General features: G+C 39.4%; 1 protein-coding gene across 1 annotated transcript in view; it reads left to right on the top strand.

The window, feature by feature from the left end:
• CACUL1 (CDK2 associated cullin domain 1) overlaps positions 1-19,347 on the top strand; it is a 79,435-nt gene that overhangs the window by 9,940 nt on the left and 50,148 nt on the right. The window contains exons 2-3 of the mRNA XM_054437112.2: positions 17,536-17,662; positions 18,559-18,661. Coding sequence (XP_054293087.1) covers positions 17,536-17,662; positions 18,559-18,661 — 230 coding nt within the window. The remainder of the gene's footprint in view (positions 1-17,535; positions 17,663-18,558; positions 18,662-19,347) is intronic.

Raw genomic sequence — 19,347 nt, 5'->3', positions numbered from 1 at the left:
CTTTGGCAACTTTGTCAGAAATAACTGACCATGTATGTATGGGCATCAGTTCTATTTCATTAATCTTATTTAGTCCATCAGATTTAGGATTGTTGCATATCTTCTTGATGAATTGACTGTTTATCATGATGGAATGTCTGTCTTTATCCTTGTTAATATTCCTTACCCTAAAGACTCCTTTTTTTTTTTTTTTCTGAGACAGTGTCTTGCTCTGTTGCCCAGGCTGGAATGCAGTGGCACGATCTTGGCTCACTGCAAGCTCCGCCTCCTGGGTTCACGCCATTCTCTTGCCTCAGCCTCCCAAGTAGCTAGGACTACAGGTGCCCGCCACCACGCCCAGCTAATTTTTTATTTATTTTTTATTTTTTTAGTAGATATGGGGTTTCACCGTATTAGCCAGGATGGTCTCGATCTCCTGACCTTGTGATCCACCCACCTTGGCTTCCCAAAGTGCTGGGATTACAGGCGTGTGCCACCATTCCCAGCCAAGACTACTTTTACTTGTAGGCATTCCAGGTTTTTTTTTTTTTAAGGATTATTGTTTGCATAATGTATCTTTTACCATCATTTTACTTTTAATTTATTTGTGTAAAGTACATTTCTTATAGATAGTATATGGTTGGATCTTGCCTTTTTAAAATCCAGTCTGACAACCTCTGCTACCATTGTATTTAATGTAGTTACCAATATGGTAGGGTTTAAATCATATTGTCTTGCGCTTTTGTTTACTCTTTGTCCGTCTGTTATTTAAAAAATGTTCCTCTTTTCCTGTCTTCTTTTTTTTTTGAGACAGAGTCTTGCTCTGTCGCCCAGGCTGGAGTGCAGTGGCATGATCTCGGCTCACTGCAACCTCCACCTCCCAGGTTCAAGCGATTCCCTTCCTCAGCCTCCCGAGTAGCTGGGATTACGGTCATGTGCCACCACACCCAGCTAATTTTTGTATTTTTAGTAGAGATGAGGTTTCTCCATGTTGGCCAGGCTGGTCTTGAACTCCTGACCTCAGGTGATCTGCCTACCTCGGCCTCCCAAAGTGCTAGGATTACAGGCGTGAGCCACTGGGCCCAGCCGTTTTCCTGTCTTCTTCTTTGTTATTTTTATGATTCAGTTTTGTCTCCAGTTTGGCTTATTAGCATGGTTGTTTTGCTCTTTGGGGGTTACTCTAGGATTTATGATAATGAAAGTTTAACTTATAACAGTCTACCTTCAAATAGTATTAGACTACTTATAATGTAAGAATCTAATAGCAGTATACTTCCATTTATCCACTCCTGTCCTTTATGCTATTGTTTTACATTTTACTTTAACATATGTCATAATTCCCCAAATACACTGTCATTAATTTTGCTCAAAACAGTCACTTATCTTTTTTTAAAAGTTGGAATGAGCCAGGCGTGGTGGCTCATGCCTGTAATCCCAGCACTTTGGGAGGCTGAGGTGGGTGAATCACAAGGTCAGGAGTTTGAGACCAGCCTGGCCAACGTGTTGAAACCCTGTACATACTAAAATACAAAAATTAGCCAGGTGTAGTGGTGTGCACCTATAATCCCAGCTACTCAGGAAGCTGAGGCAGGAGAATTGCTTGAACCCAGGAGGTGGTGGTTGCAGTGAGCTGAGATTGCACCATTGCACTCCAAGCTGGGCGACATGACGAGAATCTGTTCTTGCCCCGGCCCCCCAAAAAAACTTGGAATGAAATTTATGTAACACACAATTAACTATTTTAAAGTGAATAATTCAGTGGCATTGAGTACATGCCCAGTGTTGTGCAACTACCTCTCTCTATCTAGTTCCAAAACATTTTCATCAATCCAAAATAACATTCCATACCCATTAAGCAATTAGTCCCATTTCCTCACTTCTCCCTGCCCCTGGCATCCACCAATTTGCTTTCTGTCTCTATGGGTTTACCTATTCCAGATCTTTGTTTGTTTGTTTGTTTTTGTTTTTGTTTTGAGACGGAGTTTCGCTCTTGTTGCCCAGGCTGGAGTGCAATGGCATAATCTCAGCTCACCGCAACCTCCACCTCCCGGGCTCAAGCGATTCTCCTGCCCCAGCCTCCTGAGTAGCTGGGACTACAAGCATGCGCCACCATGCCCAGCTAACTTTGTATTTTTAGTAGAGACGGGGTTTCTGCCATGTTGGCCAGGGTGGTCTCGAACTCCTGACCTCGGGTGATCCACCCTCCTCCGCCTCCCATAGTGCTAGGATTACAGGCGTGAGCCACCGCGCCCGGCCTCCAGATCTTTCATATGAATGGAATCATACTGAGATTTCTTTGAAATAATAATAAACTGGAATGTAAGTCTTTTGTATTTACCCAGATAGTTACCATTTCTGTCCCTCTTCTTTCCTTTGTGTAAATGGAAGTTTCCACCTCTTGTTTTTCTTCCCTCTTTAGAACTTCCTTTGATATTTCTTATAATGTAGTTCTGTTGGCCTTCAATTTGTTCAGCTTTTGTTTGCAGAAATCTTTATTTTATCTTCACTTTCTAAGGATATTTGCTTGATATAGAATTCTAGATATACAGCCTTTTTTTTCTTCTGTAAACACTTTAAGAGTCTTTCCATTGTCTTCTGACCTGCATTGTTTCTTTTTTCTTTTTTTTGGAGATGGAGTTTCTGTCTTGTTGCCCAGGCTGGAGTGCAGTGGCGCTATCTCAGCTCACTGCAACCTCCACCTCCTGGGTTCAAGCGATTCTCCTGCCTCAGCCTCCCAAATAGCTAGGACTACAGGCACACGCCACCATGGCTGGCTAATTTTTGTATTTTTAGTAGCGACAGGGTTTCACCATGTTGGCCAGGCTGGTCTCGAACTCCTGACCTTAGGTGGGCCACTGCACCTGGCCTCATTGTTTCTTTAATAAATGTCTGTATAGTCTCATCTTTGTTTCCCTCTATATAATAAGTCCCTTTTTTTTCTGGATACTTTAAAAATTTTTACTTTATCTGAAATTTTCAGCAATTTTTTATGTTCTTTTTTAGTGTTTATTTTTTGGATTTGTGGGGTTTTAGAATTTGTCAAATTTGGAAAATTATTCATTATTTTTTGTCAGAATCCCCCGCCACTAGTTACACGTATGTTATAACACTTGTTATTGTACCATGAGTCACTGAGGTTCTGTTCATTTTTTTAAAGTTTTTTTTTTTTTTTTTTAACTCTCTGTGCTTTAGTTTGGGTAAGTTTTAATGCTATGTCTTTACGCTCACTAATGTTTTCTTTTTTAGTATCTAATCTGCTGTTAATCCTGCTCTTAAATCAGTGAGAGTTCCAACTGTTTTTAATGCAGGCTGACAGTCCAGGTTTCAGTTAACCAAGCAAACTGTTAGAACTGTATCCAGTTTCTTGAAGTAGTATAGTGAATAAAGAATCTTTAGTAAGTGCATTCCTTTTAATGACTTGTTGCATCTAAAGTTCTTTCTTCATTATTCAGCACCCTCACAATCCATTCCCACATGTATTCCCAAGTTTCTGTTAGTATAATGTATTAAAGTCTTATAGTTCTTTTGGAATGTAAGCTGTCTCCTATTTATTTAGGTTTGGTACTTGTTCCCTTGAGAAATCTGATTCTAGTTAGAGATCTAGAGACAGTGAGTTCTGCTTAGAATCTTTTTTGTGAGGTTTCAGGTAATATCATGCCAGGGTCTTTAATCAAGTAAAGTTAGTCTCATGTTGGGAGGAGGGGTGTGTCAGCAGGGTTTTGTGAGGTCAGGGTTTTCAGATTGATCATACTCCACCAAACTGGCCCCATTTGTGCTGGGATTACAGGAGTGAGCCACTGTTCCCGGCTGAACTTCAGGATCTTATTGGGGATCTTGTCTTGCTATTTTTTGACCTGCATCATATAAAATGACGTTGATGAAACTGTAAGGGAACAGCATTTTAATGTTTACTTAAGGCCCAGTCCCAAATCTCTAAAGAAAATGAATACTGTTTATTTACTGCAAACTCTGTAAACCGTAGACCATATGTGTTCACACTGTAAACTGTTAAGCACTATATAAAAGTTGATTGTTAATATCCTTTTATGGTATGTCTTGACAGGGCAAACTGGCTTTCCATTTTTCTTCTTGCTTTTGTGGACATTTGGTTATTAACCTCTATAGATAAAGTTGAATAGATCTGTAATATGTAGTTGCAGGTGTGCTGATTCATCATCTGAATGGCATTTTATTAAGTGTTTATTGTATGCCAAAGTAATATTTTAGCCTCTGGTAATGAAGAGACACAGTTGAATGTGGGAGATGATAGAAAGATAATTATGATACATTATGATTAAATGCTATAATAAAGTTATGTATTTGGTAGCATTCAGGAAAGAGAGTCTTTATAAAAATGAATAGAAGTTGGCCAGGAGGATAGGGGGTGGGGATGGGGAAGCTGGACTGGAAGAGACTTCTTGCAGAGGGGCAGCCTGTGCCAAAGACCCAGAATTGAAATTATTTTTGGAATACAGAGTGTGAGGAGAGAGTGGCTCCCATTAAACATGGATGGATAGAAAAGGCTGGATAGTGAAGGACCACGTTAGTGAGGAGAGAGTGGCTCCCATTAAACATGGATGGATAGAAAAGGCTGGATAGTGAAGGACCACGTTAGTGAGGAGAGAGTGGCTCCAATTAAACATGGATGGATAGAAAAGGCTGGATAGTGAAGGACCACGTTAGTGAGGAGAGAGTGGAAAAGGCTGGATAGTGAAGGACCATGTTAGTGAGGAGAGAGTGACTGAAATTAAACATGGATGGATAGAAAAGGCTGGATAGTGAAGGACCACGTTAGTGAGGAGAGAGTGGCTGAAATTAAACATGGATGGATGGAAAAGGCTGGATAGTGAAGGATCACGTTAGTGAGGAGAGAGTGGCTGAAATTAAACATGGATGGATGGAAAAGGCTGGATAGTGAAGGACCACGTTAGTGAGGAGAGAGTGGCTGAAATGAAACATGGATGGATAGAAAAGGCTAGATAGTGAAGGACCACGTTAGTGAGGAGAGAGTGGCTCCAATTAAACATGGATGGATAGAAAAGGCTGGATAGTGAAGGACCACGTTAGTGAGGAGAGAGTGGAAAAGGCTGGATAGTGAAGGACCACGTTAGTGGAAGGATTTTCTTCTGTAGTAATTGGAGGTTTTAAGGGAGACATTTGTCTTAGTGTGTTAATTTAGAGCGGAGAGAGAATGGAGGCCTAGAGGCTAGTTAGGGTGTTACAATTTCTGTAGTCTAGACAAGAGATGGAGACTTGAACAAATAACATTTTAAAAGACAGGGGTTTTCAATTTGGAGATATTTAGGGACTAGAATCTACAAAATTTGGGGGGTGAGGGAAGGAAGATGAAGATTAAAGATTGCTGGTTTGGATGACGGGTAGCTGTCAGTGCCTTTGACCCACATGTGGAAGGAGTAAAGGTGTGAAGTGAGGGGGTGTGTGTGTGTCTCTCTGTCTCTTTTAAGGTGTCTATGGAACAGTCAGGTAGCGAGGTCCAGAGGCAGTTGGTAAATTCTGAATTTTCTCATTTCCTGTGCCTTAGAATATTGGAGATAATTCTGAAACAAAATTTTACCCTGAAACAAAAATTTAATTTCAATAGATTTGCTTTTCCATTTCTGAGGATTTGAGATTCACCAAACTGTACTTAAAAAACAAAAACAGTACTTTGCTCTTATTAAAATAATACAGGTTTATAATTTTAAAACTCTAATTATGCAAAAAGACGCATAATGAAAATCAGTGGTTCCTTTCCCTACCCCTTCTCATTCCTGGACCCATTACTCAAAGTCAGTCATTTAATTACGATTCATTTAGCTGTTTCTTCTGGTATTAGCCACACATTTCAATGTGGTGATATTGTTACTGCTTAATTTATCATTTTCATATTACCTATTGACTTCCAGGATTTAATTCTCTTATACCGCTAACATACCTTACATTTGTAATTCTTTTACTATCACAGTTTTTTTTTTTTTTTTTTTTTTGAGATGGAATCTTGCACTGTCGCCCAGGCTGGAGTGCAGTGGCGTGATCTCGGCTCACTGCAAGCTCTGTCTCCCGGGTTCACGCCATTCTCCTGCCTCAGCCTCCTGAGTAGCTGGGACTACAGGTGCCCGCCACCATGCCTGGCTAATTTTTTGTATTTTTAGTAGAGACGGGGTTTCACCGTGTTAGCCAGGATGGTCTCGATCTCCTGACCTTGTGATCTGCCCGCCTCAGCCTCCCAAAGTGCTGGGATTACAGGCGTGAGCCGCCATGCCTGGCCACTATCACAGTTTTAAAAAATTTTTTAATTTATTTTGAGACAGAGATTCACTCCATCTCCCAGGCTGGAGTGCAGTGGCGCGATCTCGGCTCACTGTAGTCTCTGCCTCCTGGGTTCAAGAAATTCTTGTGGCTCAGCTTCCTAAGTAGCTGGGATTACAGTCATGTGCCACCATGCCCGGCTAATTTTTGTATTTTTAGTAGAGATGGGGTTTTGCCATATTGACCAGGCTGGTCTTGAACTCCTGGCCTCAAGCCATCTGCCTGCGTTGGCCTTCCAAAGTGCTGGGATTACAGGTGTGAGCCACTGCACACGGCCACAATTTGTGGTTTAATCATTAAGCCATATTTACATTATAGCTATGTAAATATTCACTGAAGGGCCTAAAGTGTACTCAGATTACATTTTATTTTACATAGAATGTTGTTGTTAGTTGCCTTGTTTGTATTGGCAGAATTTTTGTTGAACTTACTCTTTTTTTTTGAGACGGAGTCCCGTTCCGTCGCCCAGGCTGGAGTGCAGTGGTGTGATCTCAGATCACTGCAACCTCCACCTCCTGAGTTCAAGCGATCCTCCTACCTCAGTCTCCTGAGTAGCTGGGATTATAGGCACATGCCACCACACCCAGCTAATTTTTTTGTATTTTTAGTAGATAGGGGTTTCACCATGTTGGCCAGGCTGGTCTCTCTGACCTCAGGTGATCCACCTGCCTGGGCTTTCCAAAGCGCTGGGATTATAGGCATGAGCCACCGCACCCAGCCGAACTTATTCTTAAAACTTTTCAACAGCTTTGTTAGATTCGCCATGTACCTGTCACTGGTGTTTTTGAAATGCTCAAACAAATCAGCTTTTGTTTTTGTCTGTCTGTGAAGCTGTTAGTCCTCTTGTTTCTGTTTATTGCTTAGGGCCAGTGCATAGTTGCCACTCAGGGACTTCCCACATACTTGGAATGATTGCTTCTTTGTCTTCCTTTCTAATGATGAATTTCCGAGTATGTATATAGAGCATATCTTCTAGTCATTTCCTGAGAGTGTGTGGATAAAGTTTCAGGTCTTGGCATATCTAAAAATGCTGCTTCCACACTTGATTGATAGTTTGGGTATAGAATTCTTAACGGAAAATGACTTTTCCTTGGCATTTTAAAAGTATTGCTTCATTAACTTTAAGCACGCATATTACAGTGGATAATGTCAGGTACCATTCGTTTTTTCCCCTTGAGAAAATTTCTTAGTTTTTTTTTATATTAATGTGTTAATATTTCTCTCCCTTTACATTTTCTTTATTCTGTTTTCTCTGGAATTATGGTAGTCAAATGTTGAATTTCTGTTTTGATCTTCTAAGTCTGTTAACTGCATTTTGCTACATCCCCTTTCTCATACAGCTCTGGGAGATTTCTTTGATGTTGTATTTTTAACACTGACCTTTTTTTTTTTTTTGAGACGGAGGCTCTGTCACCCAGGCTGGAGTGCAGTGGCGTGATCTCGGCTCACTGCAAGCTCCACCTCCCGGGTTCACACCATTCTCTTGCCTCAGCCTCTCGAGTAACTGGGAATACAGGCGCCCGCCACCATGCCCAGCTAATTTTTTTTTGTATTTTTAGTAAGACCGGGTTTCACCGTGTTATCCAGGATGGTCTCGATCTCCTGACCTCGTGATCCGCCCGCCTTGGCCTCCAAAAGTGCTGGGATTACAGGCATATGAGCCACAGCGCCCAGCCTTTTTTTTTTTTTTTTTTTAGAGCAGTTGGATTGCTTCTTTTTTATGACACTTTTTAATTTTTATCTTACCTTTCTGAAGATAGTAATTATAGTTTTTAAACAAGTTCTATTCTCTGGATTATCTTTGTTTTTAGCTTTTCAAATTTTGTTTTGATCTCTCTTGTCTGAGACTTTCTACAAATCTTTGGTGATTCTTAGTTGTCTATCCATATTTAAAAGTGAAAAAAGGTAATTGCTAGCTCTGTGTTTATAATGGGCCTTGTCAGATTTAAGTATTGGGCTTCATGTTAGGTTGATTGAATGCAGAGCTGCTATTTTGTTGAGGAACTGCCGAATATTAGTATGTGAATGTCTTTTCTCTGGGACTGTTTAGTTTCTCTAGAGAAGGATCTTCCATTCTGAGAGAATGGCAGAATGGATAGGTGGAGGAGGGGGAAGTAAAGCATATTTTTCCTGGCGCATAGCATTCTGGAATGAAAGGAGTGGGGCTAGATGTTTGAGCATTTCTTACGCTGACTTCTGCTTAATCTGCCAGTTCTGTGCTTCTCACTCCCTCACAGTCCTGCCCTGCATGTTTCTAGGTCTCAGAGTCCTAAGCCTTTGTCTCTCAGTTTCTCCACAGAATAATCCTTCTCTTTTCTTTTTACTGTTGAGTCTGCAGACTTTTCTATTGCATCTCCCACCCATTTCCAAAAATGCCTGTTCATAGTATTATGTCCTCAAGTCCTGACCTTCTCAGGGGCCTACAGGGCAAGGTTTGTTTACCCACTATTGGTATCCATCTCAGCACCTGCCTCAAGCTACTGCTTCAAGGTTCAGACTCGACTGGGCATAATGCCAAGGAGAGATTGACTTATTTAAATCTTGGAAGACACCATAAAATTTTAAAACTGTGGTAGACCTGCAATTAGCATAGTTTATACCTGTGTAATCTCAGTTGAGCAAATACTTTTCTGTTTTGAATTTTGAGTACTTCGAATTTTATGAGATTTTGGATTAGGTGGAGTTGGAGCTAAAATGGATGTCTTGATAGCTCTTGAACTTTTTGTATATGTATGTATGTCGTAACATGTCCATTTAGGAACTGAATTTCACAGGCTCCTATGTGATGTTGTAATGGTAGAACAGTATTGTATAGTAACTATTCTAAAGGAACATAGATCTCAATCTGCTGGTAGGCCACTACAGCTAGGTTTTCTTTTTTTTTAAGATAGTGATGAAGGAAGTTTCTACTATTTTATTACATTTCCTCTAATTGAAAAATGTGTAGATTTCTAAGCAGTAAAACAGTAACTGTGTGTTTGCTCTACAGGTTTTACAGTGTTTTGGGGGACGAGGCACTTCATTTGAAGCAAGGCAAAGGAGGTTTTTTTTTTTTTTTTTTTTTGAGACGGAGTCTCGCTCTGTTGCCCAGAGACTGGAGTGCAGTGGTGCGATCTCGGCTCACTGCAAGCTCTGCCTCCCGGGTTCACACCATTCTCCTGCCTCAGCCTCCCGAGTAGCTGGGACTACAGGCGCCCGCCACCACGCCTGGCTATTTTTTTGTATTTTTAGTAGAGATGGGGTTTCAGCGTGTTATCCAGGATGGTCTTGATCTCCTGACCTCGTGATCTGCCTGCCTTGGCCTCCCAAAGTGCTGGGATTACAGGCGTGAGCCACTGCGCCCGGCCTGGCAAAGGAGGTTTTATACAGCTGCTATGTTATAAGGCTTTTCTGGACCAAAATGTTGTCTTGTTATGGGGTGGGGAGCATAGAACCCTTAAAGAGTGTGTTAATGAGAACTTAGATAAAATAAAAATAAGACATCAGTGTCATCTTGTTGTTGTCATCTGAATGTAATGATATACTGAGGAATGACTAATTCATGAATCACAGTAGACATTTTAAATTGTCCTTAGTGTTTAAATTGAATTATGCAAACCATAAACCCTAAAATTTAGAAACTTCCCGAATACCTAAAGCACACAACTTTTAAAAGACTTTAACCTACTTTAGAAATAATTGCTGCCCTCTTTTACTGGCAAATCAAAATATGCCTGAGTAGATGGTACAGGTTTTTTTTTTCCCCTCCTAATAAGGAACAGGATATGTTAAAGTACCATCATACTTTGCTTAACAACAGGGATACATTCTGAGAATTGTTTTGTTAGGCGATTTTGTACACTGTGGGAACATCATAGGGTATACTTACACAAACCTAGGTGGTATAGCCCACTACACACGTAGGCTACATAGGATATAGCCTATTGCTTTTAGGCTACAAACCTGTATGATATGTACAACATGCTACTATACTGAATACTGTATGCATCTGTAACATAATGGTATTTGTATATTTAAACATAGAAAAGGTACAGTAAAAGCATGGTATAAAAGATAAAAAAATGGTATGCTTGTATAGGGCACCTGTCATGATTGGAACTTGCAAGACTGGAAGTTGTGTGGGTGAATGGCATGAGTGAATGTGAAGGCCTTTCTGTATATTGCTCTAGACTTTTAAAAACACTGTACACTTAGGTTTTACTAAATTTATTTAAAAATTGCTTCTGGCCAGATGCTGTGGCTCACGTATGTAATCCCAGCACTTTGGGAGGCCGAGACAGGCAGATCACTTGAGCCCAGGAGTTTAAGACCAGCCTGGGGAACATGGCAAAACCTCATCTGTAGTCCCAGCTACTCTGGAGGTTGAGTTGGGAGGATCACTTGAGCCCAGAGGCAGAGTTTGCAGTGAGCTGAGATTGCGCCACTGTACTCCAGCCTGGGTGACAGAGGGAGAGCCCCTGTCTCAAAAAAAAAAAAAAAAAAAAAAAAAATTATTAAATAATAAATCAACCTTAGCTTCCTGTAACTTTTTTACTTTATAAACTTTTTAAGTTTTAAAAAACTTTTTGGCTTCTCTGTAATAACTCAGCTTAAAACGTAAACACAGTACAACTATACAAAAATATTTTCTTATCCTGATAAAATTTTTTCTGTTTAAAAAAATTTCTGTATGGTTTTTACTTCTTATACTTTCTATGACCATTCCTCCTCTTTATCTACAAGGGCTTCCCTTCCATTCCTCAGGTTATGTTCTTGGCCTTCAGCTGCTCTGAGTCCAACACTTGGAAGAGTTCAGTCGTCCCCCTGTGCTGGAGGGAGCAGAACATTTTGCTGGAACATTCAGCCAGATTTATTAGATTGTTATTGACAGATGACCATACTCTAGTGACAAAAAGTCATAATTTTTCTTTTAGATAGCATACATTAACTAGCTCGAGTTAAATAGGTAACAAAGGGCTCTTTTCTCCTTGTCTGTTCTGATTATCTAGTTGCAATTAATTAAAAAGTCATTCATAATTTAGCCTTTTAAATTTGGCTTAATTATTTATTTTATAATTGCCATTACTACATTCTTAAAGAGTCTATTCTAAATGAAGGTGGCTTTTTTGTTGGGGAGAAGGGATGTGGAAGAGAAGAATTTTAGTGAATCTTTGGTAGGAAGACAGTTCCTAGCTACCTTTTTAACATTTTGTTTGATGTATTCTCACCTTTATTTGACTCTCCAATTGAAGTTGTTGAGAACAGACAAACCACATATTAGCAATTGAGGAAAGAGGAACACCTAAGTGAACCCTGGCTGTCCAGGGCTGCTGAAGCATTAGAGTGGTTTTCAAACTTTTAACAGGCGTAAGAATTATCTGGAGGGCTTGTTAAACGCTTCCTGGGTTCCACCCACCCCCAGAATTTCTGATTCAGCAGATCTGTGTTGGGACCTGATAGTTTGCTTTTGCAACAAGTTTCCAGGTGATGCTGATGCTGCTGCTCTGGATCTCACACTTTTGAAGCACCGATAGAAAGTAATGATCAGTCTCTGCAGTAGAGCAAGTATGAATTCATAATGCTTACTATAATTCCTTAATTTATTCTTCCCTTATAAAACAAAAAAAAACCCTTAAAAGGATTATGTAGTAGGGCTAACCTGGTTTGCTTTAGCCTGTGTGAAATCAAATGTGATTTAAGCTTTAATTCCAAAACAGCTAATAAGTAGTATATCTTTCACTGTTTTTCTGTTCAGCATTTATTTTGACTCACTAAATTAATTCGCTTTACAGATGTTACTGAGTACCTACCATGTGTCATATACTGTTTAGGGTTGAGGCTCTAGCAGTGAATTCCTTCTCCATGGGGCTTACGTCTAGTTTGAGGGAGACTGACAATAAACAAATAATATGTCAAGTTATTTGGATTAAAAAAGTGTGAGAGTTGAACATATTTATTCTTGCCTGGTATGAATTATAGACCTCTAATGGTTTCCTGTTTATCACCAACCTGATATTTCCTGAATGAAGATTCCAGCTATTCCATGTGTTTCAGACTTTGTTTCATTTTATCTTAGTAAAGGTCAGTTAAACTACTTTCTCAGTGGGATTTAGACTGTGTGAGCTTATTATCTTATAAATACGTGTTTCTAGGTTTAAGCCTTGTGGCATGATGTTTTTACATTTTTTTAGTAAGTGCTTTAAAATTTCTTGAACCTCTATGCCTCTAGAGGGCAACACACATTCTGCTGTTCAATAAAGCCCTCACCACTTTTCTTATTCTTGCACCAGGCCTGCTTTACTTAACGTATGTTATTAGCATGGCTCCTGTAGGTATTTGTGCCTGTAGTGCCTTCTTTAAATAGCATAAAAAGTAGTTCATTATTTTCAAGCTGAAAATCTAACCTAGATGAAATTTAGTAATTTAATGGTAACTTAATTTTGTTTAGGTTTCATACTTTAATTTTGGCTCTTACTTGCTGATATTTCTCATTACCTACAGAAAAGGAATTTAGTTAATTATCTAAAAAGTAAAATTCAAGGAATTCTTTGGCTCATTGGAAGTCTGTATATACTTTTTAGCCACATATAATATACATTGAAAAGACTGGCACAGTATACTGGCACAGCCGCAATATACTGGTGGTGAAATTATGAGTGATTTTTATTTCCTCCTTTTGCTTATGCATTTTCTAATGCAGGCTTAATACTGAACTGTAGAAATCAAGAAATAAAAAGTTGAAAAGTACTGTCTAAATAGGCAGCCCTGCAGATCTCCTAAGATCCCATCATGCTGCTCTGATCTTAGCATTCCCATTTTAAAGTAGTAAATCAGCTATCTTCCACACATAGCATGAATTTTGGCTACTCTTTTGTGTTTTGTTTTGTTTTTGAGACAGTCTTGCTTTGTTGTCCAGACTGGAGTACAGGGGTATGAACATGGCTCACTGCAACCTTGACCTTTGGGCTTGAAAGATCCTCCTGCCTCAGCCTCCCGAGTAGCTGAGACCACAGGTGTGCATCACCACACTCGGCTAATTTTTTTTTTAATTAAGTTTTTGTAGAGGTAAGGTCTTACCATGTTGCCCAGTGTAGTCTTGAACTTCTGGGCTCAGGCGGTGCTCTCGCCTCAGTCTCCCAAAGTGCTGGGATTACAGGCATGAGCCAGCGCACCTGGCCTACTCTTTCTTTTGGTGAGTGTAAGCTTTTCTATGGGCAAAGTTGAAAGTGATTACCTATCTTTTAACAGGAGGATCTAGTTTTTAAGTTCAAGATTACACACACACTCTGAGGCTATATGTGTCAGATGTTAAACTGAAAAAATAGCTAGGAGTTTTTGTTTTTTAAACCAAGGATTGCATTGAGATAAGCAAGTAAATAACAAATATCTTAAAGTTTCCTGGATTGTCATTTTAAGTGTTGACTGCAGATGGTTATGAAGAACCTTCCTGGGAAGAAAGTTATGTTAGCTAGCATGTAAGGTTACTGAATTGGCTTTCTATTTACTATTTAGGTAACATAGATGTATATTGTATATAATAAATAATATGTGTGGAAATAGAAACAGCTTTTTTTTCGTATGTGGAAATAGGGTTTAAGATTCTCTACTGTGAACATGCCTTTTTCAATTTGGTTTTTAAGTCTCTTTTCAAAGATATTGAAAAGCATCAGCAGTCACTGTTTCTGTAGTGAGTCCCCATTCTGTACTTAGAACTGCAGGACTTTACATTTTGGTTTCTTTTTCCCCTTCTTCATATCTTTGACTTGGTGATTTGCTAAAGTGCGAAACTTGTGCTTGAGAAGTAGGAGTGCTCCCAGCTGAAGCCATAGCATGTGGTTTATTGAACTAAGCATTTTAGGAGCCCAGAAGATAGGTATGTTAATTACCGGCATTACTACTTGCAGTTTTCTTTTTGAGCGTGTTATCTAACCTTCAACTCTCAACTTTTGGTGTAGAGAGGTATTTCATGTGGTTCAGGTGGTACACTGATAAGGGATTCTATAACTCAGAATAATCACATAGTGAGAATGTAATTTCTTTTTCAGTTTTCTTTGAATCCTAAGGATTACATAAATACAAAGGTCGTATTCTGGAGCTGGTGTGTAACACTTTTCAGTATCAAGTGCAAGAGGGTGACCCTGGGAAGCAGCTGTAGGGGGATTGGGGAAGTGAGGCAGGGAAGATAAGGAAGCCAGTAAGGTAAAGTCACCACTGTAGGCAGCTGGAGCTTAGTACCAGTGGGGAGCTCTGGGAGTCAGTATAGCACAGGGGCCTTAGAGTCATCTCACCCAAAAGGAGAGGGAGCTACTGGTGGTAATGACACTGAATCCTCAGTAGTCATTGGTTGAAGGCTGCTCTGGGGTTGTTAATTCTCCCACAGTTTCTTACCTGCTCCTCCTGCAAGCAGAGCAAGCTCTGGCAGCTGGACAGAACACTGAGAGAAGTAGTCGTAGGGTGTGGATGGGGTAAATGGGTGGGGCACCGACAGTATCTGCTATGCCCGCTGGACAGCTAAGCTTTTTGTGCAGTCTTCCTCATTTTAGTAAACGACAACTCCATCCTTCAGTGCTGAAGCCAAAAACTTTGGAGCCACTCTTGACCTTTCTTTCACATCTCACATCTAATCTATCGGCAAATCTTGTTGACTCTGTTTTTAAAACATCTTCAAAATCTGATCTCTCCTTATTGTCCTCAGTGCCACCATCTGGCCCAACCCCATATCAGCTCACAGCCTCCAAACTTAGTTTACTCTCAGCACAGCTGCTGGAATGATCCATATAAAACCTAAGCCAGATCATGTCACTCCTCTGCTCAAAACCCTCCAGAGAGGCCTCCACCTTAGAGTAAAAGTCAAAGTCTTTACAGTGGCCCATAAGGACCTACATGGTCTGGCCTCTTCCTACTGTTAGTTTGCGCACGTGCATGTACAGTTCTTTTTGTCTTTAGCTTTACATTAGTCAAAACACTCTTTTATTCCCCATTCCCTTCAGTGTGGGTTATGTGATTCATTTGTAATTAGGTTCATTTTTTGTGTTTTGCATTCCATCTTTACCACCACAGCCTTGTTGATTTTTTTAAATTTACAAGTAATTTGATGTACAGTTCTTTTGGTTTTGACAAATGCGTGAAGTGGTGTATCCCCCACCACAGTTTGATGCAAAACAGTTAATTGCCATAAAAATTCCTCCATGCTACTGCTTTATAGATAATCCTTCTCCCCACCTTCCAGCCCCTGTCGACCACTGATCTGTTTTCCTCCCTATAGTTTTGCCTTTATTAGTATCATGTAAATGGGACTCTTAGAATATGTAGCCCTTTGGGTCTGGCTTCTTTCACTTAGCAAAATGCATTTAAGATTATGCCATATTGTTTTGTGAACATTCCTCAGTAGTTCATTCCTCAGATGTCCTGTAAAATAAAATTAAATAACAGAAGTGAATTGATTTAAAGACAGTATTGAACAAAAATGATATAGATGGTACATAGAAAAAAATCTTGAACCTGGATGACTAAGGTATGGAAATCGATAATGTGATAAAAAGATGCTGGGAAGGCTTTGCTTTACCTGGTATCTCTGAAAGTAATGAGCCTTGAGTTCTTGAGGAAGTCACTTAACCACTCTGCTTCCTAGTCTGGTAAAATAAACAGTGAAATCAATGAGATACCATCTCACACCAGTTAGAATGGCAATCATTAAAAAGTCAGGAAACAACAGGTGCTGGAGAGGATGTGGAGAAATAGGAACACTTTTACACTGTTGGTGGGACTGTAAACTAGTTCAACCCTTGTGAAAGTCAGTGTGGCGATTCCTCAGGGATCTAGAACTAGAAATTCCATTCGACCCAGCCATCCCATTACTGGGTATATACCCAAAGGATTATAAATCATGCTGCTATAAAGACACATGCACACGTATGTTTATTGCGGCATTATTCACAATAGCAAAGACTTGGAACCAACCCAAATGTCCAACAGTGATAGACTGGATTAAGAAAATGTGGCACATATACACCATGGAATACTATGCAGCCATAAAAAATGATGAGTTCATGTCCTTTGTAGGGACATGGATGAAATTGGAAATCATCATTCTCAGTAAACTATCGCAAGAACAAAAAACCAAACACCGCATATTCTCACTTATAGGTGGGAATTGAACAATGAGAACACATGGACACAGGAAGGGGAACATCACACTTCGGGGACTGTTGTGGGGTGGGGGGAGGGGGGAGGGATAGCATTGGGAGATATACCTAATGCTAGATAACGAGTTGGTGGGTGCAGCACACCAGCATGGCACATGTATACATATGTAACTTACCTGCACATTGCGCACATGTACCATAAAACCTAAAGTATAATAATAATAATAATAATAATTAAAACAAACAAACAAACAAAATAAACAGTGAAATACCTGGTCTCGTTGTTGTTACTCCTGAGGTAACTGTGGTTCATGACACAGAATATAGGCGGGTTCTTCTGGTAGCTCTTTTCTTAATATTAACATTTCAGTGCCATGAAGCAACTGTTACCTGGATTTCAAAGCTGTTAGGATCCACTGTACAAATGCTTTGTGGAAACCTGTAGTGTGGGAGTAAGAGCCTGTCTGTAGGAATGAAGTAAGCCTCAGTGCAGGGTGCCAGTTCACTGACTTCTTTTCTGTTGGGCTTATCCAGTTTAAGATAGTAGCAGCCTGAGTTGGAACTGTAGTAATGATGAAGAGGTAGGTGCTGGTGGTATTGTAAATCTTGGCAAGTTTTACAGCAACCTCTTTGTGACTGCAGCATTTGGACCTTAATCCTCATAGTCCTGTCCTTAGGTACATTTCCTTGAGGATGTCTACAAAGATTGATTGTTGGTGTTCATGATTTCTCCGAATTTTCCTGTGGTTCATTGATAGGCCATTTTGTCACATAATTTGGCGGTGTGTATTTGAGGGTCAGAGCATGTTTGAGACTGCTCCATTGATGACAGAAGCTTACAGGAAACCCAGAAGGAAGCCAGTGATGATTGCTTGTTGGGTTGTTATTTTTAAAGATGGGCAGGTTCATACTAACTCCTCTTAAACTCATGATTAATGGCTGCTTAACATCCTTGACTAGGTTGCCTTTTTTGTTTTTAATTGAAATAGGATAGTTAGGTGATAGAGTGTCAGTGTAAAATCAGAAGAGTAAGTGAGAGGAATTTGAGAGTGCAAAATGGCTGTGATTTGTGTTTGCTCCACATGTGGCACGTAGTAATATTTATTTTACTTTTTACTTTTAGTAATGAATGTTATAACTATTGAAGATTATAAGAGCACATACTGGCCAAAATTGGATGGTGCCATAGATCAACTTTTAACTCAGAGTCCTGGTGACTATATCCCCATATCCTATGAACAGATATACAGGTAAGTTAAGATTTAATTTGCTTGGGTTTGAAAGGGTATACCGAGGTTCAAGGCACTTGAATTATGCCTTACACAAACATGTAATGTAGAATGCATAAGATGAGGCTCTGTAAGTGTTTTATGTATTCCACACTTACGGATTGGAGGGTTTGGTTTATACTTTTTGATTGAAAAGTGGTTTTCAAATCATGACAACAGAGTAAGCCTGCTACCTCCACCATACATAATGCAGACACTGTGGAAGTCAGCAATAAAAGCAAGAATGACTGAAGTATCTGGTGTAAAAATCATATTTTTAGTCTCAGAGGGAGACCTTAATCTGTTGGTGTTTATTGACACACAATTCTAACTCTCTTCGGTTATTTTGTTTCTCAGCTCCTGTTAATGGAAGCAGCAAATTAGGAAGTGGGGTGGGATATGAGATCAGCACAGTGAATGAGGAAGTGACAAGTATGTTGTTCCACACAGCTGATGTGCAAAGAGGTTGTATTGCAAACACTTCCGTGAGTTAGAAACCTCTCTCTACTGATTATCAATCACTCTCTCTTCCTTATTTTGACGTTCATTTAAAAAGAGAAAGAGAGAGAACCTGGTTTATAAATAGTTATCATATTCAGACCTTAGATTCTCACCTACTGTTAGATTATCTAGTACTGATTAAATGTGTAATACACTACTTAGAAGAGCATATTTACAGCAGATGGTACTATCTTTTCCATCCGAACACCGATGGGGGAGGAGAAATTTTTTATTTAAAAGTTGTGATTGGTTACTTTTTGAAGGTATGAATTATTGGATCAGTGGCTATATATCAAAAGTGTGCTTTAACCTTGGACTGAGTTAAGTGCTTTATGATTAACTTGGTTTGTGGGGGTTTTTGTTTGTTTGTTTTACAGTTGTGTGTATAAATGTGTATGCCAGCAGCACTCGGAACAGATGTATAGTGATCTGATTAAAAAGATAACTAATCACTTAGAGAGAGTCTCGAAGGAGCTGCAGGTAAAGAACTGATTGTATTGATTCTTGCTTCCTTGGGTTTTCCTGACTGGTTGCAGTTAGCTTTTCTAGTACACATTTGGAAGCTTGTTAATTTGATTATGATATAAATCTATAAATGTTTTCCAGGTGAATGTTGATCAAATCACGTAATTTTGGAATAGATTATTAATTTGAAAATTTGGTATAAATTGTGGAATTTTTGGATTAAATATATTTCAGACCTTAACTGATTCCATTGATTACCATGTCAACATTTCTTTTATTTAAAACCTTATTTTTTTCTGTCAATGTCAATATTTGGTGACTTTTATGATACAAAAATATGTGTATATTTTAACTTGTTTTGGAACTTGTATTATCATCTTTGAAGAGTGGTTTGCCTACTAATTTATAATACCTTTCAATATAAACAACTGAAGTAAACACTTTATTGATAAACCTCCTGTAAATAGGCATCATCTCAGCTCTAAAGTCTGGGGCAGGTTGCAGAAAACCTGCTGTTTAAGGGAGCACTTAGCTTGATCCTCCACCTGCCCACTTCAGTAAACCTTCAGTGTTTGAAGATCAGGTGTTGTATTAAGTTGGTGCAAAAGGAATTGTGGTTTTTGCCATTGAAAATAATGACAGAAACCTCCGTTACTTTTGCACCAACCAAATAATGTTTATACCAGGGCTTGATCCCACTT

The sequence above is a fragment of the Pongo pygmaeus genome, chromosome 8 (genome assembly GCF_028885625.2).
Source record: "Pongo pygmaeus isolate AG05252 chromosome 8, NHGRI_mPonPyg2-v2.0_pri, whole genome shotgun sequence".
Taxonomy (NCBI): Eukaryota; Metazoa; Chordata; class Mammalia; order Primates; family Hominidae; genus Pongo; species Pongo pygmaeus.
The sequence above is the reverse complement of the archived record's forward strand: the minus strand, read 5'-3'. Positions and strand labels throughout refer to the sequence as shown.